Source organism: Salmo trutta, chromosome 1, assembly GCF_901001165.1.
Source record: "Salmo trutta chromosome 1, fSalTru1.1, whole genome shotgun sequence".
Classification (NCBI taxonomy): Eukaryota; Metazoa; Chordata; class Actinopteri; order Salmoniformes; family Salmonidae; genus Salmo; species Salmo trutta.
The window spans coordinates 68,839,357-68,862,192 of record NC_042957.1 but is presented as its reverse complement, the minus strand read 5'-3'; the positions used below and the strand labels follow the sequence as shown (position 1 = coordinate 68,862,192).

Here is a 22,836-nt window from a genome sequence, read left to right as displayed (position 1 = left end):
GAGTGAATCAGTGCAGCTGTTTCTTCGTACAGATAATTATCCCTAGGCGTTACAATCCTGTGTTAGAGTATCAGGTTGGCATTATTTTAATCCAAATCCAACCCTAATGTAAATTGTGATGACCTCAGTTACACAAATCTCACAAAACTCTGTATTGGAATGTACTGACTTTATATCCAACGTACACTTTTGAATCAATTTTGGCACTGTAATAAATGTTTCACATAGGCCGTTTTCTATAGTTTTTGCATCCAGTTTCCCTTTAAAACTGAGGGACAAATGTAAGTTTGCACACTTGAAGTCTGAATCATCTATAAGTAACTTCATTAAGTTACACAATCAATTTTTAGATACTTTAGGATGATTCGGACAGGAAGACTGAAAACGCTAATATTGGTACCATTGACTAACATTGTGCCACGAATGCAAAAAACGTTAGCATTGAAACAGTGGCCAGTGGTAATTAAAACAAATGCATGGATTGCTGTCATACCTTGTCCATTAACTGCATACAAGGTAAGGAGACCAATATGTCATTTTGTAATTTGGGTGAACCATCCCTTAACATCTTCCTCGATGTCGGACAAACATGATGTGGAACATGCCAAAATAGGGATTGTCTTAGAGAAAACACATTTATTTGAATGAAAACACACTACTATTGGAATATGTTGCATGGTTTAGCAAGTGTGTAGGTGTATGTGATCAAACTGTTAAATTATATGTTTAATGAAAATGTACACACAATGTCATAAGGATATCAAATATATTTGTGGAAGGACACCAGTACTGTCAAAATTATAAAATACAAAAGCTCCTTGAAATTCTGATCTTCTTTAAAAAAAAAAAAAACAGAAGAAAATGTTTATTACGTCTCTTTTTTACTTCCATTAGGAATACATTGTGCAGGAAATAAGGTCTAAACTAAAGGAAGCTATGAAGCAGTCACTCCACAATGAGCTACCTCTCCCAGGTAAATCAAATACACTATGTTTCCATCTTGGATTGAATACTGTCTGTATGGTTCAAGTACATATATACTGTAATATTCCAGGTTATGCATGTACAATTTCCAGCTGAAAATGTCAATTACAATGCCAAATGTCAATGACATACCAGTAGTAGTAAAGGAAGGAAAATCTTGTTAGTGAGTGGTTAAAGTAAGTGTTAAGGTAAGGTTAGAAAAACTAAAACAACTCAACCCCCCCCCAAAAAAATAATGTATTTTCTTTGTTACAGATATATCTGAGCACTATGAGATAGTGAAGAGCGCCCATGAAAAAATGATGGGTAAACCTATCACAGATGTTGAAGATGAGAAATGGTAAAGACTCACTGCTCCACATACAACCATACATTTGAAAGTTTGAAACAAAGTAGGTTCAATCCGTAGCACTGATGAGCCGCGCTTGGGCAGTATTGAGAATTTTGGAAAAAATATGTGCCCATTTTTAACTGCCTCCTACACCAACTCAGAAGCTAGAATATGCATATTATTGTTCAGGTTAGGATGGAAAACACCCTAAAGTTTCTAAAACTGTTTGAATGGTGTCTGTGAGTATAACAGAACTCCTATGGCAGGCAAAAACCTGACAAGGTTTCATGCAGGAAGTGGCCTGTCTGACAAGGAGTCGTGCGTCTTGCATCTGTTTATTGAAAAGTAAGGATCTTAGCTGTAACGTGACAATTCCTAGGGCTCCAATAGGCTCTCAGAACCCGGGAAAAACCTGAAGGATGACGAGGCGGCCTCTGGCTAAAACAGATTATCGCCTTTGGTAAGTGGCCGATCAGAGGACCATTGAATGAGGCGCGTGCACAATTCGCCCCCGTGGAGAAATTTCATTCGGCTGTTTAGGCTCATTGCAGATTCCCGGTCGGAATATTATCGCTTTTCTACGAGATAAATGGCATAAAAATTGGTTTTAAACAGCGGTTGACATGCTTCGAAGTACGGTAATAGAATATTTAGACATTTTTTGTCACGCCATGCGCCATGCGCACGACTGTGATGTAGCATTCTGATAGTGTCTAGAACTCACGAACAAAACGTCGCTGCTTGGATATAACGATGGATTATTTGGGACCAAACTTACATTTATTATTGAAGTAGAAGTCCTGGGAGTGTATTCTGACGAAGAACAGGAAAGGTAATAACATTTTTCTTATAGTAAATGTGATTTTGGTGAAGGCTGAACTGGGTGGGTGTCTAAATAGCTAGCCCGTGATGGCTGGGCTATGTACTTAGAATATTGCAAAATGTGCTTCATCCGAAAAGCTATTTTAAAATCGGACATATCGAGTGCATAGAGGAGTAATGTATCTATAATTCTTAAAATAATTGTTATGCTTTTTGTGAACGTTTATCGGGAGTAATTTAGCAAACTGTTAGTAAATTCCCCGGAAGTTTGCGGGGGGTATGCTTTTTCTGAACGTGACATGCTAATGTAAAAAGCTGTTTTTTGATATAAATATGAACTTGATTGAACAGACATGCATGTATTGTATAACATAATGTCCTAGGTGTGTCATCTGATGAAGATCATAAAAGGTTAGTGCTGCATTTAGCTGTGGTTTGGATTTATGTGACATTATATGCTAGGTTGAAAAATAGGTGTCTGATTATTTCTGGTTGGGCACTCTCCTGACATAATCTAATGTTTTGCTTTCGTTGTAAAACCTTTTTGAAATCGGACAGTGTGGTTAGATTAAGGAGAGTCTTGTCTTTAAATAGCTGTAAAATAGTCATATGTTTGAGAAATTGAAGTAATAGTATTTCAAACGATTCAAAAATCGCGCCACTGAATTCAGGTGGCTGTTACGTAGGTGGGACGAATTCGTCCCACATGCGCCAGAGAGGTTAAAAACCCCAAAGATCTAAGGGTCCGGTAACGTCCCACCTGACCAACGTCCAGTGAAAGTGCAGGGCACCAAATTCAAACTACAGAATTGTAAATATTTAACAATCTTGAAAATACACATGCAATATGTCAAAATAAAGCTTAACTTCTTGTTAACTTGTTGGGGATAGGGGGCAGTATTTTCACGGCCGAATAAAAAAACGTAACCAATTTAATCTGATTATTACTCCTGCTCAGAAACTAGAATATGCATATAATTATTTGGATAGAAAACACTCCAAAGTTTCTAAAACTGTTTGAATGGTGTCTGTGAGTATAACAGAACTCATTTGGCAGGCCAAAACCTGAGAAGATTCTGTACAGGAAGTACCCTATCTGACCATTTCTTGGCCTTGTTGATCATCTCTATCCAAAACAGGGGATCTCTGCTGTTACGTGACACTTCCTACGGCTCCCATGGGCTCTCAGAAGGCGTCAAAAAGCTGATTGGTGGCTTTGCAGGCCCTGGCTGAAAAACATTAGCGCGTTTGGATAGTGGCCGGTCAGAGTACTATGAGACTGAGGCGCGTGCACAAGTCAACTCCATGTTTACTTTCTCTCTCTTTGTACTAAAACACGATTTCCCGGTCGGAATATTATCGCTTTTTTACAAGAAAAATAAAAATTGATTTTAGACAGCGTTTGACATGCTTCGAAGTACGGTAATGGAATATTTTGACATTTTTGTGGGGGGTGCACAAACATTTTTGTGGGGGGTGCTCTCTCGGCTCATGGCCGAGAGAGCACATTCTTTTTTATTTATCTCCAGTAAAGACAATAACTATTCTCCATCTGAAATTGTATTGTTTATTTGCATATTAGGGTACCTAAGGATTGATTACAAACGTTGATTGACTTGTTTGGATAAGTTTATTGGTAACGTTTTGGATTCATTTTGTATGCATTTTGACCGATGGAAACCGAGTGGATTATTGACTGAAGCATGCCAGCTAAACTGAGTTTTTATGGATATAAAAAAAAAATATCGAACAAAGGGACCATTTGTAATGTAACTGAGACCTTTTGGAGTGCCAACAGAAGAAGCTCTTCAAAGGTAAGGCATGAATTATATCGTTATTTCTGACTTTTGTGACGCCACCTGCCTGGTTGAAAATGATTGTTATGCATTTGTGTGCTGGGTGCTGTCCTCAGATAATCGTATGGTTTGCTTTCCCTGTAAAGCCTTTTGAAATCTGACACCGCGGCTGGATTAAAGGGGTGTTTGGTTTATGTAGTCTGGGGTTTAAGTATATGTTCTAGTGTTGGTTTTCTATGGTTTTGTAGTCTGTCTATTTCTGTGTGGTTTGTGTGGCTCCCGATCAGGAACAGCTGTACGTCGTTGTCCCTGATTGGGAGTCATATATTAGATGCATGTTTTCACCTGGGGATTTTGTGGGTAGTTATCTTTTGCACTGCTAGTTATTTAGCCTGCGAAACTGTCTTCTGTCGTTCTTTGTTTTGTTGTTTTTGAGGTTCTCTTTATTTAATAAATTATAAAGATGAGCATCCACATTCCTGCTGCGTTTTGGTCATCTCTACCCAACAACACCCGTGACAGCATACAACCAGCATGGCTACCACAGCATTCTGCAGCAACACACCATCCCATCTGGTTTAGACTTAGTGGGACTATCATTTGTTTTTCAACAGGATAATGAACAGAATAGCAAATACTTAAATTGTTTAAGCATATGTTGCAGAACAGTGATTACAATATGTTTTCAAAATCTATAAAAAATCTGATCTGAAGGGGGTTAACCATCACTGATGGAGTTCACAGCATGTACCCAAAACAGATATTTTTTCCTCTAAAAATAAAAGTTCAATACAAACAATTGTAAAATAGGGAAAAGAATTCATTTGAAATTCACCATTCTATCAGATCTTTCAGCACTGTGACGGAGTTAACGTTAGACAAAAATCTGACAGAGTTGATGTTTCACGGATTTGGCAAAAATTGCTTTTTTCTTCTTCATTCATGTAGTAAACAAAGCAACAATTTACATGTTGTTTTTCCTATGTTGCTTTATGACTGTAAAAGTAAAATGAAGTAAATGTAAAATTTTAAAACCAAAATTCATATTCTATTTTAATGTATCAGGAATATGGAGTTGATAGTTTATGGTTTTGACTGTGGTGATTCCAATATTGTTTGTTTAAATCTATCAAAAGTAGAGAACTTTACAGACCATGAATGGTCTTGTTGTACTACATGTAATGAGGACATGAATAAGGGGTCCTTATGGTATAGCTGACCCTGCTCATTCCTGATTCATTTAGGATTTTAGACAAATCTGACGGACACATAATTTAGCAATCAAAGTTTTGAGATAAATATTATTTAATGTCACAGAGTGCTATTGCACAAAATGACAAAATCATTTTCAGCTAATATCCATTATTGACCTTTTTTTAACCCCTTTTTTGGAGAGTTTGAAAAGGGATACTTTGCTCTGGTAAAGGGATTTTGCAGGCATTGAGATGATACAGAAATTAATCATATTTAAAGTATTAAAAAAATTCCCAAAACCAAAATTTTCTTTATAAAATCACCCAAAATTAGAGATTATGATTTTTTTTTTTAAATTATTGTAATTTGTAACCCCCAATTTTGTTCTTGTCTCATCGTTGCAACTTCCCAAATGCTCAGGAGGCGAAGGTCGAGTCATGCGTCCTCTGAAACATGACCCGCGAAACCGTGCTTCTTAACACCCGCCCGCTTTACCCAGAAGCCAGCCACACCAATGTGTCGGAGGAAACACTGTTCAACTGACGACCGACGTCAGCCTGCAGGCGCCCGGCCCACCTCAAGAGTGAGATGAGCCAAGTAAAGCCCCCCAGCCACACCCGGACTAGGCTGGGCCAATTGTGCACCGCCCTATTGGACTCCCGATCATGGACGGTTGTGATACAGCCCGGGATTGAACCCGAGTCTGTAGTGATGCCACTCGGGAGGCACCACCAAAACGTATTGTCCCTGAACTAATTCCCTGCTTTTCTACAAAGTTTGCCATGAGGATGAGAGAAAATGTTGCAGTTTTAAAGCTAGTTTTCTGAAATTGTCTTTACTTTTAAATCGCGCTATAAACACGGATCTTCCGAAATACAGACTGAATTTTGCCATAAGCTGTCAAAGGTCCAAGTAAACTATAATGTTGTTGTTTTTGATTTTCAGTGATGATGGAAAGTGACTAGACAGTGGCATTTATACCATTCTGATTCTTTTTTTGTTTGTCTGTAGTGTCCTCTATAAAGAGTCTCAATGATTTGCCTTCACAATTAGCTTACAGACACATATCAACAAATGCTTTTGTTTGTGCTGGTCTTTTATTTTGTATGTATTCTGAGTGAAATTACTTATAGAACTTCTTTTTTTTATCATTGTAGTATCCCAGAACACAACTCGGGGAAGGAAACGACATCTGAGCAGGTAACTTCCAAAATAAAGTTAACACCAACATAAAGTGTCTTAATAGGGCATTGGGCGACCATGAGCCAGAACATCTTGGCATAGATTCTACAAGTGTCTGGAACTCTATTGGTGGAACTCGACACCATTTTCACACAAGTGATTCCATTTTGTTGATGGTGGTAGAAAACGGTGACTCAGGGGCCGCTCCAGAATCTCCCATAAGTGTTCAATTGGGTTGAGATCTGGTGACTGAAACGGCAATGGCATTAGGTTTACATCAAGTTTATGCTCATCAAACCATTAAGTGACCACTCGTGCCCTATGAATGGGAGCATTGTCATCCTAGCTGTCACGCCTGCTCCCACTCTCCCTCTCTGGCGTTCGAGGGTGCCAGACAGCCTTCATTACGCACACCTGTCACCATCGTAACGCGCACCTGCGCTTCATCACCGGTCACCATCACGCGCAGCAGCGCATCATTGGACTCACCTAGACTCCTTTAATTTGTTGATTGACTTCCCTATTTCTGTCTGCTTCCCGGTGTGTTCCCTTTATCAGAATTGTTGTTGTTTCCACTGTCCAGACGCCCTCCGTATTCTGTTCCTGTTCTGTTTCATGTCCGTTATTCATTAAATGTTCACTCCCTGTACCTGCTTCTCGTCCCCGGCGTCTGTCCTTACACATAGCTATGGTAGCCAAAAATTATGACCAAAATAATGGCCCAGCATTTTATACATGACCCTAAGCATGATGGGATGTTCATTGCTTAATTAACTCAGGAACCACGCCTGTGTGGAAGCTCCTGCTTTTAATATACTTTGTGTTTCCATTATTTTGACAGTTACCTGTACATTAGTTGAAGAAAAGTTTCAAATCAAATGACACTGTGAGATTAAAATGATATTGATGGTCATTTTTGAACTTTTCACAATTCTTTGGCATTTTCTCCAGAGTGTATATTAAAGGATGTTAGTGATATATCTTGTTTCTGTTTCACCTCTTAAATGGTTGTAGAATCCACTAACAGGACTACACAGGTCCTGTTAGTGGAACTCCCACCAGTTTTACCTTTAGACTGTGTGATTCCCACCAACAGGTTCCACTAAGAAACAACAGGAATGATGAGAAGAAAAATAAGAAAAAGAAAAGAAAGAATAGTGTGAAGGATGTTCTTACAGGTAAAAGCCATCCTTGCTATAGGCTGTGTTTGTTCTAATGAAATATTTTCTGCAACCATTACTATACGAGTTTTTGCTTTCTTCTGTACACTGTACTAAGTGTCTCTTTCACCTGAAATCCCAGATGCTGCGTTTGTGGATAAGCACATGAGTGCACTAATCAAGAGAGTCACAATGGTAATGGCTATAGCAGATGACCTACTGGGAAAGAAAATGATCCAAGATGAAATGTATTCGAATATCGATGCAGCCAAGACCAATGAGAAAAAAATGAGGAAGCTGTTTCAGGCTGTACGCACAGGAGGGCTACTGATTAAATCAGCCTTCTACACAGCTCTCCAAACTAATGAACCTAGTCTTGTCAAGGACTTGGGTAAGAACAATAGATACTATTTTCACCCTGTGATTACCTTAAAACATTGTGTGTATTCTTGTGCATTTTGATATGATGTAGAGTACATATATTTTCCCATTCCTTTCCCAGTGGCAACAGAACCTTTCCCCTGATGACAGAACTGGCTTGTGCCTCAAGTGCTGGACAAAGGGCAGCAAGCAGTCTCACCGGCTGTGGGACAGCAGCGGAGTTACTATCCTCCTAATGCCCCTATGGGTGTTGGGGGATATAACCAACTAGCTCTTTTGTTGTTGTGGCTTTATGCTAACTGAAATCTGTGCACTTGCAATCTGTTATAGCCTTGTACTTTGTTTTCATCAGAATGTTTTGTGTGTTTTTGTTTTTTATCAAACCCATCTTTAGTGTTCTTACTGTATGTTTGAGGGAAACACAAAAAATGGACAACACAAAAAATGGTTTAATCTGATGTTAGTTAAAAAATGTAAATGCATAATACTTGAGGACAACAGAGGGACAAACAGGTTGAGTGGTATTTATGCTTATTAATTGATTTATGCATTATTTTAAATATTTGGTATGTAATACAATCATGGTATGTGGAAACGTTTGTCACAATTTATTTGACCAGAGGACAATACCAGTGGAAATAGTGCCTTGAAGTAAAGTGAAACCCAAGATAAAATTTTGATCATGTATGTAACATTTTATTTTAGATGTGAGCTCGATTATACCAATGAATTCTGTTTATCTCTGTTGTAGCTTAACTTCTGATTTTATTATGGTACCTGGTTTATATCATCATTCATTCTGTTTGTTCAAAGTAATCTCTATATCATCATTATATCTTCAACTAATTTTACATTTTATGTTTCTGAGTTGATTGTCATATTGCCTAATTCTTTCCTCAATAAAATATTTTACAAGTACCATAGAAAGAATATATTCAAGACTGATTTCTCTCACATGAATACTACTCTTAGGTTGTAATTATCACAGTAAGAACTCAACGGACACCATGAAAGCTTAAACCAAGTTTATTCATCCCAGAGGGTCGAACAGCTGAACCGACCAAGACACATTCCAATAGTGGTGGTGTATGTACCCCAATTTGGGGTGGAATCTCCTCCTTTTCTCCAAACACTACATCTCTGTTGCTAGGCAGGAAAATAAGTGGCGCGGGCAATAAACTGTTCCTTCTCCCTTAACGTGACCTGACCTCAGCCCCCTTCCTCCACCCATATCAGTGCCTGCCAAGATGTGATTGTCTTTCCTTCACTCAGTACATTCAATTGAAAGCTTATTTGCCTCTACCATATACATTCCTCCTACAGATAACCATTAACTTCTGGTGTAGACCTTCTCTAGACCATAGCACTCAATATGATACCTGATAATTAACCCCATTTCAAGTTTTAGGAGTTAGAACTCAGAATCCATCAGTCCCCCGTTTTGAACATTTAACTCCATACATTATATAAACTTGGAAAATGCTTATTAATGGACAAACAATGATAATAAAACATGCACAAATAAAAAAAATAAACATGACTAACATTCACAGTGAGGTTTACAAACTCAGAGACTTATGGCCTCTGTTCTACGATCACACCATACACAATCTTATTTCCATTTCTCATAGATGATAATAACATGTCCACTGGAGCTGTTGACTTCTTCCATTTCAACTTTCTCCTTCTGGTTCTTAAGAGAGTGATAGCACAAGACTTGAAAAGCAGCGAGAAACACAGAACATAACAGCATTAACGATGTGGTAAGCAATGCATAATTATATATGCATGAAAATCCAAAGTCTGATAACATGACAATTCCCACTCTCTCTTCGCCTGACGCTATGCTTCCAGGATGCATTTCTTCTGGATTCCACAAAAATGAAGGCCCTAGAGAATCTTCTCATGCTTTCACCCAATCTTCCCCTTTCCAGCCACAGGCACCAAGAGGTGTTCCCAGGCCATGTCATTTTCACTCTGTTCCCCATCTCCTTCTTCCTCCATTGCCACCTGATAGGCACATCACCTGATAGGACAATAGCTTTGTCAATATAAAAGGAAAACAAAAAAGGCATGCTCTCGGTCGTGCGCATGAAAAACCTCTGAGACACTGTAGGGTCCACTCATTCAAAGTGGTCTTACTCCCTCATGTTTCAGAATACAAGCGTGAAACAATTTCTAAAGACTGTTGACATCTAGTGGAAGCCATAGGAAGTGCAATTTGAGTCCTAAGTCAATGGATACTGTAATGGCATTCAATAGAAAACTACAAACATTTAAAAAATCCCACTACCTGGATGGATTTTCCTCAGGTTTTCTCCTGCCATATCAGTTGTGTTATACTCACAGTCAGTATTTTAACCTGTTAGGGTATAGGGGGCAGTATTGAGACTTTTTGAAAAAAGATGTGCCCATTTTTAAATGCCTCCTACACCTACCCAGTAACTACAATATGCATATACTTATTATATATGGATAGAAAACACCCTAAAGTTTCAAAAACTGTTTGAATGGTGTCTGTGAGTATAACAGAACTCATTTGGCAGGCAAAACCCTGAGACAGATTCTGACAGGAAGTGGATACCTGATGTGTTGAATTGACTTTGAGCCTATGCCATTGAAAAACAAAGGGGGTGAGGTATATTCTGGCACTTCCTATTGCTTCCACAAGATGTCCCCAGCCTTTACAAAGTGTTTTGAGTGTTCTACAGTGAGATCTGACCGAATAAGAGCCATGGAACGTGATGGTCCATCATTCACCCTGGCGCGCGATTTGATGGTGGGTACTCTCATTCCGAAACGTTTTAAAAGAAAACCCAATGGTCCGCCTATTCATGTTCTGGTTAAAAAAGGCCCTAATGATTTATGCGATACAACGTTTGACATGTTTGAACGAACGGAAATATATTTTTTCCGTTCTTGAAGTGAAGTGAAGTCCGGCTGGCTTAGATCATGCGCTACAACACGGAGGTTTTTCGACATAAATGATGAGCTTTTTTGAACAAAACTACATTCGTTATGGACCTGGGACTCTTTGGAAGTGACATCTGATGAAGAGAATCAAAGGTAATGGATTATTTATATAGTATTTTCGATTTTAGATTCCTCCAACATGGCGGTTAGTCTGTATCGCGATGCGTATTTTTCTGGCGCAGTGCTCAGATTATTGCAAAGTGTGATTTCCCAGTAAGGTTAATTTAAAATCTGACAAGTCCATTGCGTTCAAGAAATGTAAATCTATAATTCTTTGAATGACAATATAATATTTTAGCAATGTTTTCTAATATTAATTAATTATTTTGTCGTCATGACTTGACTGCCGGTATTGGAGGGAAACGATTTCCTGAACATCAACGCCATAGTAAAACACTGTTTTTAGATATAAATATGAACTTGATAGAACTAAAAATGCATGCATTGTCTAACAAAATGTCCTAGGAGTGTCATCTGATGGAGATTGTAAAAGGTTAGTGCATAATTTTAGCTGATTGTATGGTTTTGGTGAAGCCTGTCTTTGAATCGACAATGCATTGCACACCGCTATTGTCAATGTACTCTCCTAACATAACCTAACTTTATGCTTTCCCCGTAAAACCTTTTTGAAATCGGTAAACGTGGTTAGATTAAGAAGATGTTTATCTTTCAAAGGCTGTAAGTTAGTTGTATGTTTGAGAAATTTGAATTTGTACATTTATTTGGTTTCAAATTTGCCGCTCTTGAAATGCACCTGCAGTTGATAGGGTGCGCCACGGGGGGAACGCTAACGTCCCAGGTAGCCTCAAGAAGTTAACAGTTTCGGAAACTTTAGAGTGTTTTCTATCCAAATCTACCAATTATATGCATATTCTCACTTCTGGGCTTGAGTAGCAGACAGTTTACTTTGGGCACGCTTTTCATCCGGAGGTGAATAGTGCCCCCTACCCTAGTGAGATTAAATTACTTTGATGAAATCGCTTTCAAGACCGCTTTCATATATACAAAGAATATGCATTTGAGATAATATCTTTGCTTGAGCCTAGACTTTCCTGTCTGTCTCAAAGAGGAAGGCCTTTACCCAATTCTCTCCGAGTTCTGATCACTTTGAGGTTTTTGGCATCTGGAATCTTTCATCGTGAAACTGGTGATTTGTGTGGTGCCAGTGAAGCAACGGTGTGTGAACTGAGGAGTCTTTACATCAAGTTTCCTGATGCTGCTAGCCAAGCCAACTATAAAGTGCAAATCTATGAATATGGACACTTCCCAGGAGTGATTGGCTCTGTATACATTTACATTTTAGTCATTTAGCAGACGCTCTTATCCAGAGCGACTTACAGTAGTGGATACATACATTTCATTTCATACATTTTGTTTTTGTTCTGGCCCCTCATGGGAATCAAACCCACAACCCTGGCATTGCACACACCATTCTGGCATTGCAAACACCATGCTCTACCAACTGAGCCACAGGTGGATGTCATGTTCCCATCAAGTGTCCATCAACTCCTGATGCTGAGGAGTACAGGAACTGTAAGAACTGGTTTAACATCAATGTTCAGGGTGTATGCACTCCTAATTTAGAGTTTTCAAACATTGGTGCCCGTTGGAAAGGTGCAACTCACGATTCAAGGATTTTTCTCAACTCTTCATTGTGTGCTCAGTTTCAGAGAGGACAACATAGTAGACTACTACTTGGTGACAGTGGATATGGTCAGAGTAACTTTTTATTCACTCCATACATACATCCCACAACAGCTGAGAAGCAAAGATTCAACAGAGCTCATATCCGTACGAGAGGGATGGTCGAGCATATGTTTGGAGAATGGAAAAATCGATTCCAGTGTTTACGCAATACACTTAGTGTGTTATGTGAAAATAACATTTAGACTACGTTACCCAGCAGGCTATGCGGGTGGTTGAAGAATGCCTTGCATGGCTAAACATGGCGTTTTTTAGCTGAAGTATATTTTTATTAAAAGTAGTTAAACCTACACCCGGTTTGTCATTATATAAGGAACAAACATAACATGGTGTCAGATTGGTAGTCGCTATGACAAGACAGAGAAAAGAAAGGAGTAACTCTGCAAATTTCCACGATGAAAATTGAACATTCTTCCACAATTCAAGTGACGTGAGTAGTCGAAGATACTAGCTTGCAAGAGCGAGGGCAACGAGCCGCAGCAGCGAGAGTGAGGCTGCATTGGAATCTGTTGACGAGCAAGTTGATGAGCAACATACTTAAGTAAGAGAAATTGACACTGTTCCGTTCTCCGTCATGGATAGGCTTAGTCCTCCTACTCCTATGCAGTTAACAGGCAATTTAGCTGACAATTGGAAATGTTTCAAACAGAGATTCAATATCTACCTAGCAGCCAGTGGTGCAGAGGGAGATGATGACAAATTGAAAGCTTCCATTTTTCTGCATGTTATTGGAGAGGATGCATTGGACATTTACAATAGCTTTCAGCAAGACAAGGCACACTTGACATTGACTGTGCTAATGGCTAAATTTGAGGAGTACTTTGTGCCAAGCCAGAACGTCACGTTTGAGAGATACACGTTTTTCTCTCATGATCAGAAACAGGGAGTCAGTTTTGACTAGTATTTGGCTGAGCTGAACACACTGAGCAAAATGTGTGAATTTGAAAATCTGAAAGACTCACTAGTGAAAGACAGGATAGTCTGTGACATACTTGACAATGGACTCAAGGAGAGATTGCTGCGTGAGCAAGATTTAACCTGTTTAGGATGGGGGCAGTATTTTCACGGCCGGATAAAAAACGTACCTGATTTAATCTGGTTATTACTCCTGCCCAGAAGCTAGAATATGCATTATTATTTGATTTGGATAGGAAACACCCTAAAGTTTCTGAAACTGTTTGAATGGTGTCTGTGAGTATAACAGAACTCATATGGCAGGCCAAAACCTGAGGAGATTCCATACAGGAAGTGCCCTCTCTGACCATTTCTTGTCCTTCTATAGCCTCTTTATCGAAAATAGAGGATCTCTGCTGTTACGTGACATTTTCTAAGGCTCCCATAGGCTCTCAGAAGGCGCCAGAATGGGGAATGATGACTCTGCAGTCCCTGGGCGAAAAACAGTAGGGGTTTGGAAAGTGGTTGTTCTGAGAACAATGACACGGGTGCGCGCGTGTGCATGTGAAGACTCCATTTTCTATTTTCAGTGTTTGAACGAAAACAAGGTCTCCCGGTCGGAATATTATCGCTATTTTACAAGAAAAATTGCATAAAAATTGATTTTAAACAGCGTTTGACATGCTTCGAAGTGTGGTAATGGAAAATTTTGAATTTTTTTGTCACGATACGCGCCGGCGCGTCACCCTTCGGATAGTTACCTGAACGCATGGACAAAACGCCGCTATTTGGATATAACTATGGATTATTTCGAACCAAACCAACATTTGTTGTTGAAGTAGAAGTCCTGGGAGTGAAGTCTGACGAAGAACAGCAAAGGTAATCCAATTTTCTTATAGTAAATCTGAGTTTGGTGAGGGCCAAACTTGGTGGGTGTCAAAATAGCTAGCCTGTGATGGCGAGCTATCTACTCAGAATATTGCAAAATGTGCTTTCGCCGAAAAGCTATTTTAAAATCTGACACCGCGATTGCATAAAGGAATTCTGTATCTATAATTCTTAAAATAATTGTTATGTATTTTGTAAACGTTTATCGTGAGTAATTTAGTAAATTCACCAGAAGTGTTTGGTGGGAATGCTAGTTCTGAACGTCACATGCTAATGTAAAAAGCTGGTTTTTGATATAAATATGAACTTGATTGAACAAAACATGCATGTATTGTATAACATAATGTCCTAGGAGTGTCATCTGATGAAGATCATCAAAGGTTAGTGCTGCATTTAGCTGTGGTTTTGTTTTTTGTGACATATGCTAGCTTGAAAAATGGGTGTCTGATTATTTCTGGCTGGGTACTCTGCGGACATAATCTAATGTTTTGCTTTCACTGTAAAGCCTTTTTGAAATCGGACAGTGTGGTTAGATAAAGGAGAGTCTTGTCTTTAAAATGGTGTAAAATAGTCATATGTTTGAAAAATAGACGTTTTTGGATTTTTGAGGAATTTGTAATTCGCGCCACGCCTATCATTGGATATTGGAGCAGGTGTTCCGCTAGCGGAACGTCTTAGAATGAAAGAAGAATAAAGATTGACACAGACAGTGGAATATATTTACCAAAGTAACTAACCAATTTACTTTCTTTGGTATATGTACCATTTGTGCTCAGTTCTTCATCTGAAATGATCATCGTCTGGTAAACCATCCAGAGGTTGCTGGTGCTCTATTATTCCAGACAGCAAGTCACTCAATTCATCAGTCTTGTCTTTTTTTGGTGGTCCACCACCAGTAGTAAATCGCTCTCTTCTGATCTCTGCATTCTCTCTTTTTAAAGCCAGTTTAAGGTTCCTCCACAGAGTCTATACAGGCAGATATCATTCAATATAAGTGATGTCACAAATATATGAATATGAGAAATGTGAAATACTGATAATAATGAAGGACATCTCACCTGAAGTTGTACTCTTCTTGTGGTTACATTTTCATTTCCATTGAATTCACTGCAAATTGCAGCCTAACCACTCTTTTTCTTTTGCTCAGTAGCAGCAGTATGGTTTTTACTTTCAATTACTGGATGGTTTGACAAAATTTGTTTTAGTAACGTTTTTTCATACTCACTAAAGTTTTTTGGAACATTTTTATTTTGCCTTTGCCATTGTTTTGTCTCAAGATTCACACCAATAATGGTGTTTTCTATTGCATTCCAGGTTTTTATGAGCACGAGTAGACCAACAGCATGTGCTCATACTTAACCTAATCAGGCTTAACCCAGGTGTTCTTATTTAGGCTTACTTGCCTTACTCCAGGACTCCATAGTCTCAGACTAACTAAGCCAAATTTAAGCCATGTTCATGAAAGCTACTTAAATGTCCTAGTTTAACTAGTAAACAGTAAGGCCTACTCCTGGCTTAATCTAAGCCCTGTCTGTGAAACCAGCCCTATATGTATTGATGCGATTTAACATAACAATTCTGATGGCATGGTAAAAAAATAAAAAAATCATGGTTGACCCAAGCTATCATCTAGTGAGTTCACCAATAACTACCCTGTTGGAGGACACTTAAAAATAAGGTTTCTAGAGCCTCCCTATGCCCAATAAATTTGAGCAGTGCACCCCTCACAGTTTGAGAGCAACTCTCTCTCACTGTATTCGAATCATAACTAAAACATTTAGCTAAATTATTCAACCCAAATTTGGAATGACAGTCTTTAGTGCTTTACTTTGAGTCTATCACTCGAAATCGAGTTTTTCAACCTGGCACACATCACGGTTAGAATGTACATTTATAAACGGGACCTTTATTGCCTGTAATAACTCATATATTTACAACCCTCAATTTTCCCTGTTTTACTGTCTCGAGAGGCATGTTAATGAAAGATTGTAATCTCAATGCATTCATAGTCTAAATTGTTTGCAGTGTATAGACCTTTCTCAATAACCCCCCCAGCACTCCCTCCTTCCCAATGGCATATATGTAACTCTTGCCTGTCACATTTGATGGCCCTTGATAATGTCCCGATTTCAATATAAAGAAATCAGTTTTTCCCAAGTACACAAGTCTCTCACCTGAGCCGCTACCACCATTCTGTCTGGTCCATTTCCCCTACCAGTACACCAGCAGCATGAGAGAAGTCTGAATATAATCTCTCTCCATGCTCACTCCACATGCGCGGTCTCAGGACTCATGGCACACTCCTGCAGCCTGTACCCAGGTTAACGGCTCGGACTCAGATTGGAGTGCTAAAAGTCACTGTCGCATTGAATGCCTTTGTCGCTCTTTCTTCAGCCTGTTAGGGAGGGTTTTGAGGTTCCACTGTTTGTGGTCAAATGTTTCCTACCATGCATAAAGACAACATCTGACATCACCTTCCATGATAACCTCAAGAGAGGACAGATCAGAACAACAGTTTAGTTCAATTAATTTCTGATTCAGGAAATCCAGACAAACATTGACTATATGACAAATTATTACATTCCCAATGTTCTTAATAACATTATCTCTATGACAAATGTCAAAGAGCATAACAACATAATGTTATTGTTGAAACCATTTTCCAAATTACTTCATACTCTCTTATGTTACTGGCGATCTCTCGGAAGAGTTACCAGATCAGGGAGTTAGCACCCTAATACATGGGGGTATCCCAACAATCCAGCAGACCCAATCTGGTGAAATATGACAATGTAAATCTATTTCATAATAAAACGTGTCATGAGATTAGAAACCCCCAAGTTGTCTGAGTTTGCAAGTAGCGTTTGGCCAGAAAATTGTAATTTGTTACTGTAATGATGGGGAGGTGAGTCAGAAGGAGGTGCAGGTGAAACATTTTTATAAAATAACAAAACCAAGAACACGACACTAACATAATGCAGTACGCCAATACACAAGAACAATACCAACTGGTGGGTGAACATGGGAGAGTGACATATAAAGGGGAGGAAATGATGAAGGTAATGGAGTCCAGGTGTGAATCATAATGTGAATCATGCGCGTAATGATGAGTGCCAGGTGTGCGTAATGATGAATCCCAGGACCGGTGGTTAGTACTCTGGCAACGTCGTACGCTGGAGGGGAGGAGCAAGAGCAGACGTGACTGTAGCCCCCCTCTGATGTGCGGCTCCAGCCGCAGGGGGATGCCAACCAGGGGGACGACCCAGAGGAGCGGGTCGGTCTGGGCAGCGAAGGTGGAAATCACAGATGATGTTGGGGTACAGAATGTCCTCCACCAGAATCCAACACCGATCCTCTGGGCCACACCCTTCCCAGTCCAGCAGATACTGGAGCCGACCCCCACAACGTCAGGAGTCCTGTAGGGATCTGACAGTGTATGCCGGGCTCCCCTTGATGTCTGGGGGGAGGGTGGAGGTGTGTCATGGTGACAGCATACGCTAGGCAACCAGAAACCACCAGCCTGAGAAGGGAGACATGAAAAGAGGTTGAGATATGGTAGAGCGTCTGCTAAATGACGTAAATGTAAAATGTAAAAATCGTAGGGACTGGGTAATTGTAACCTGTATGTCACCTCATTGACCCTCTGGAAAACCTTGAATGGCCCCACAAACTGGGGGCTCAGTTTCTTGCAGGGCAGGTGGAGTGGGAGGTTCCTGGTAGAGAGCCAGATGCTATCCCCAGGATGGAACACAGGGGTCTCACTGTGGTGATGGTCTGCTTGCTCCTTCTGTCGATGGACGCTGTGCTGGAGTTTCACGTGTGCATTGTTCCACACCTCCTGCGCACCGGAACCACTCATCTACCGCAGGAGCCGTGGTCTGGCCCAGGGTCCACGGGACCAGGAAACCCAAAACACATTGGAAGGGGGTTAACCTGTTAGGGCTAGGGGGCAGCATTTACACGGCCGGATAAAAAACATACCCGATTTAATCTGGTTATTACTACTGCCCAGAAACTAGAATATGCATATAATTATTGGCTTTGGATAGAAAACAGCCTAAAGTTTCTAAAACTGATTAAATGGTGTCTGTGAGTATAACAGAACTCATATGGCAGGAAAAAACCTGAGAAGATTCCAAACAGGAAGTACCCTCTCTGACCATTCCTTGGGCTTCTTGGCTCTGTTTAAACCTCTTACATCTAGATGTTCCGCTAGCGGAACGTCTGCTCCAATATCCAATGATGGGCGGGGCGCGAAATACAAACTCCTCTAAAATCCGAAAACTTCCACTTTTCAAACATATGACTATTTTACAGCTATTTAAAGACAAGACTCTCCTTTATCTAACCACACTGTCCGATTTCAAAAAGGCTTTACAGCGAAAGCAAAACATTAGATTATGTCAGCAGAGTACCCAGCCAGAAATAATCAGACACCCATTTTTCAAGCTAGCATATGTCACAAAAAACAAAACCACAGCTAAATGCAGCACTAACCTTTTATGATCTTCATCAGATGACACACCTAGGACATTATGTTATACAATACATGCATGTCTGTTCAATCAAGTTCATATTTATATCAAAAACCAGCTTTTTACATTAGCATGTGACGTTCAGAACTAGCATTCCCACCGAACACTTCCGGTGAATTTACTAAATTACTCACGATAAACGTTCACAAAAAGCATAACAATTATTTTAAGAATTATAGATACAGAACTCCTCTATGCACTCGATATGTCCGATTTTAAAATAGCTTTTCGGATGAAGCACATGTTGCAATAATCTAAGTACATAGCCCGGCATCACAGGGCTAGCTATTTAGACACCCACCCAGGTCAGCCTCCACCAAAATCACATTTCCTATAAGAAAAATGTTCTTACCTTGCTTGTTCTTCGTCAGAATACACTGCCAGGACTTCTACTTCAACAACAAATGTTGGTTTGGTCCCAAATAATCCATCGTTATATCCAAACAGCGACGTTTTGTTCGTGAGTTCTAGACACTATCAGAATGCTACATCACGGTCTCGCGCATGGCGCATTGGCGTGACAAAAAATGTCTAAATATTCCATTACCGTACTTCGAAGCATGTCAACCGCTGTTTAAAACCAATTTTTATGCCATTTATCTCGTAGAAAAGTGATAATATTCCGACCGGGAATATGCATTGAGCCTAAACAGCCGAATTAAATTTCTCCTCAGGAGCGAATCGTGCACGCGCCTCATTCAAAGGTCCTCTGATCCGCCACTTACCAAAGGCGATAATGTGCTTCAGCCTGAGGCTGCCACGTCAACCTTCAGGTATTTCCCGGGTTCTGAGAGCCTATCGGAGCCCTGGGAATTGTCACGTTACAGCTAAGATCCTTACTTTTCAATAAACAGATGCAAGACGCACAACTCCTTGTCAGACAGGGTACTTCCTGCTTGAAACCTTGTCAGGTTTTTGCCTGCCATAGGAGTTCTGTTATACTCACAGACACCATTCAAACAGTTTTAGAAAATTCAGAGTGTTTTCTATCCAAACCTGAACAATAATATGCATATTCTCGCTTCTGAGTTGGCGTAGGAGGCAGTTAAAAATGGGCACATATTTTTTCCAAAATTCTCAATACTGCCCCCTAGCCCAAACAGGTTAACCCAGTGGAGGAGTGACGTAGAGAGTTTTAGGCGTACCCTGACCAAGGAAGGAATCATGACCACTCACCCTGCTGATCCTGACAGTGACTCCTCAGGAACATCCCCAGCTCGTGTTTCATCCTCTCAACCTGCCCGTTAGACTGAGGCCAATACCCGGATGCTAGGCTAACCGTGACCCAGAGCTTCTCCAAGTAGGCCCTCCATACTCGGGATGTGAATTGGGGGCCACGGTCCGAGACAATGTCCTCCGGAACGCCATAATACCGAAGACCGGCTGGAAGATTGTCTCAGAGACCTGGAGAGCAGTGGGAAGACCAGGAAGAGGAATTACTCAACATGACTTGGAGAATCTATCCACTACTACCAGAATGGTGGCGAAACCATCAGAAGGGGGAAGATCAGTAACAAAGTCAATGGATAGATGGGACCAAGGTTGCTGAGGCACAGGCAGCGGCAGGAGCTTCCCTGCTGGAGCATTCCGGGGGGACTTGGTTTGAGCACACACGGAACAGGAGTTGACATACCGCGTAACATCCTGCACCACAAGGTGGGCCACCAGTATTTCTCAGTGATGGTATGGATAGTGGGACACATATCTGGATGTCCAGCGATGACAGCTGTGTGTTCCCAGGTCAGCAGCCAATCCCTTATCCCTGTGGAAACATAGATGCGTGTGGGAGGACAATTCCGGGGTGCGGGCTACCTCTCTAGAGTCTGGCGGATGTCTACGGATGTCCCAAACCACTGGATCCACGACTCTGGAGGATGGGATTATGGGTGCCCTCTGGACAGGACCCTCTCCTGAATCGTAGATACGGGACAGGGCATCGGCCTTGATGTTCTTAGAACCTGGGCAATAGGTAAGCGTGAAGTCAAACCTGATGAAGAAGAGGGCCCACCTGGCTTAGCACGGATTCAGTCTCCTCGCTGTCCGTATGTACTCAAGGTTATGATGGTCATTGAGGATGCCGCATTGTTCCTTGGCACCCTCCAGCCAGTTTCTCCACTCCTCTATTGCCAACTTCACTTCCAAGAGCTCCCAATCGCCGATGTCGTAAATCCTCTCCGTGGGACAGTTTCTTGGAGAAGAAAGCACAAGGATACAATTTTAGTGGGTCCCCCTGTCTTTATGACAAAACTGCCCCCACACCCACCTCCGATGCGTCTACATCAACCACAAAAGGTAGCGTGGGATCTGGGTGTTTTTGCAAGGGGGGCAGTGAAACGCCCCATGAGGAGACAAAAGGCCTCGTCGGCTGCTGGAGACCAAACCAACCTACGAGGCACACCCTTAAGGAGAGATGTGAGTGGGGTAGCAATGGCGCTGAAGTTCCTGACGAAGCGACGGTAAAAGTTGGCAAACCCCAAAAACCGTTGCAACCCCTTGATGGTGGTTGGAACTGGCCATGACCTTACCGCATCTCCCTTCTTGTCCTCCATCCTCACTCCCTGTGGGCTGATTTGGTAGCCCAAGAAGGAGACAGCCTTCTGGTGGAATTGGCACTTCTCCGCCTTGACGAACAGGTGGTTAGCCAAGAGGCGTTCCAGGACTGCTTGAATGTGAGTGAAGTGATCTTCCAGGTTGGTCGAGAAGATCAGGATGTCATCAATGTACACAATCACCTGAAGTCCGAGCATGTCCCTGAACACCTTGTTGACGAATGCCTGGAACACTGAAGGAACATTGGCTAAGCCAAAGGGAATAACCAAGGACTTGTAGTGACCAGACATCGTGCTGAATGCCGTCTTCCACTCATCCCCCTCCCAGATGCTAATGAGATTGTAGGCACTCCGCAGGACCAGTTTGGTGAAGAACCGGGCACCGCAGTGCTACTGAATGGCTGACGGCACCAGCGGGAGAGGGTACCGATACTTCGTGGTAATGTCATTGAGTTCACAGTAATCGATACGAGGGCGTAATCCTCCCTTCTTCTTGGCCACGAAGAAGAAACCAGCCGATGCAGGGGGTGTGGACCTGATGATGAAACCCTGTTGGAGCGCCTCCTGAATGTAGTCCTCCATGGCCTGGGTCTCAGCCACCGACAGAGCGTAGATGCGTCTGCGCGGAGGTGTAGCACCGGAAAACAGGTCAATGGCACAGTCCACGGGGCGATGAGGATGGAGACAGGTAGCGCAGGCGGGTCTTGGAGAATACTTCCCTTAGATCCTGATATTCCTCTGGGATGTTGGGCTGGAGGGTAACCACAGGACTCTCAACCGATTTGGAACCACAGGGGACAGGAAAGTAGGTCTTCCGGCACTCAGGTGACCAGTTGGTGATTCTCATCCTGAACCATGAGATGGTAGGGTTGTGGCGCTGAAGCCAAGGTAGGCCGAGGATGATCTTGTGAACTGGTGCGCTGGTGATGAAGAAGGGAATGTTTTCCTGGTGATTTGGCTCCATGGTGAGGGTGAGTGGTTGGGTGATGTGTGTGATGGTTCTGGATCCTAGAGGCTGACAGTCGAGACTTTGAAGTGGAAAAGGAGAGGAGAGCGAGTAGGTAGTAATATTGAGAGAGGAGGCATGGGTCTGATCCATAAAGTTCCCCGCGGCGCCGGAATCCACTAAAGCTGTAGCCACAGGGCATGAGGGACAGTCAGCCAGAGTGATGGGTACTAAAAAAAGTCTAACAGGAAGAGCAGTAGATAGAATACTCAGTCCTTGTCCGGTGGATGTAACATCACGTGACCGTCCCTCTGCTTTAGTGGATTGCTGATTCTGAAGTAACGGACACTGCTGGCGCTTGTGCCCTCCCTGGCCACAGTACAGACAGAGCCCCAGCTGTATCCGTCTGCATCGTTCTGCTGCGGGAAGACATGTGACTCCTACCTCCATGGGTTCAAGCTCTGATTCTGAACACTCGCCGAATGAGGGAGAGAAGC

General features: G+C 41.5%; 2 protein-coding genes across 4 annotated transcripts in view; one reads left to right on the top strand and one right to left on the bottom strand.

The window, feature by feature from the left end:
• Nucleotides 1–8,777, top strand: part of LOC115206360 (nuclear GTPase SLIP-GC) — a 34,918-nt gene extending 26,141 nt beyond the window's left edge. The window contains exons 18-23 of the mRNA XM_029773213.1: nucleotides 895–973; nucleotides 1,240–1,324; nucleotides 6,285–6,327; nucleotides 7,406–7,487; nucleotides 7,612–7,860; nucleotides 7,972–8,777. Of these exons, the coding sequence (XP_029629073.1) occupies nucleotides 895–973; nucleotides 1,240–1,324; nucleotides 6,285–6,327; nucleotides 7,406–7,487; nucleotides 7,612–7,860; nucleotides 7,972–7,994 (561 nt within the window). The 3' untranslated portion in view covers nucleotides 7,995–8,777. The remainder of the gene's footprint in view (nucleotides 1–894; nucleotides 974–1,239; nucleotides 1,325–6,284; nucleotides 6,328–7,405; nucleotides 7,488–7,611; nucleotides 7,861–7,971) is intronic.
• Nucleotides 8,778–8,860: 83 nt separating this feature from the next.
• Nucleotides 8,861–18,300, bottom strand: LOC115206378 (uncharacterized). Of its 3 annotated transcripts, none has more exons than XR_003880789.1 (3): nucleotides 17,941–18,300; nucleotides 15,073–17,829; nucleotides 8,861–9,876 (listed from the first exon to the last, which is right to left on the bottom strand). XR_003880789.1 is itself a non-coding variant. In XM_029773263.1 (2 exons), exons 1-2 carry the CDS (start codon nucleotides 18,166–18,168, stop codon nucleotides 17,610–17,612), a joined length of 459 nt encoding a protein of 152 aa, XP_029629123.1. In that variant the 5' UTR covers nucleotides 18,169–18,300; the 3' UTR covers nucleotides 16,196–17,609. The 3 variants fall into 3 exon arrangements, 1 of the variants encoding a protein (XP_029629123.1); XR_003880790.1 differs by having other exon boundaries at nucleotides 16,484–17,829; XM_029773263.1 differs by lacking the exon at nucleotides 8,861–9,876 and having other exon boundaries at nucleotides 16,196–17,829; nucleotides 17,930–18,300.
• Nucleotides 18,301–22,836: the final 4,536 nt, after the last annotated feature.

Bases quoted from the DNA above. Each gene is read 5' to 3' on its own strand.
- LOC115206378 (XM_029773263.1), bottom strand. From the start codon at position 18,168: ATGAGTGGTTCCGGTGCGCAGGAGGTGTGGAACAATGCACACGTGAAA. The intron at 17,830-17,929 runs GTTACAATTACC...CTCCCTTCTCAG, and splicing joins GTCAATGAGGTGACATACAG to GCTGGTGGTTTCTGGTTGCC.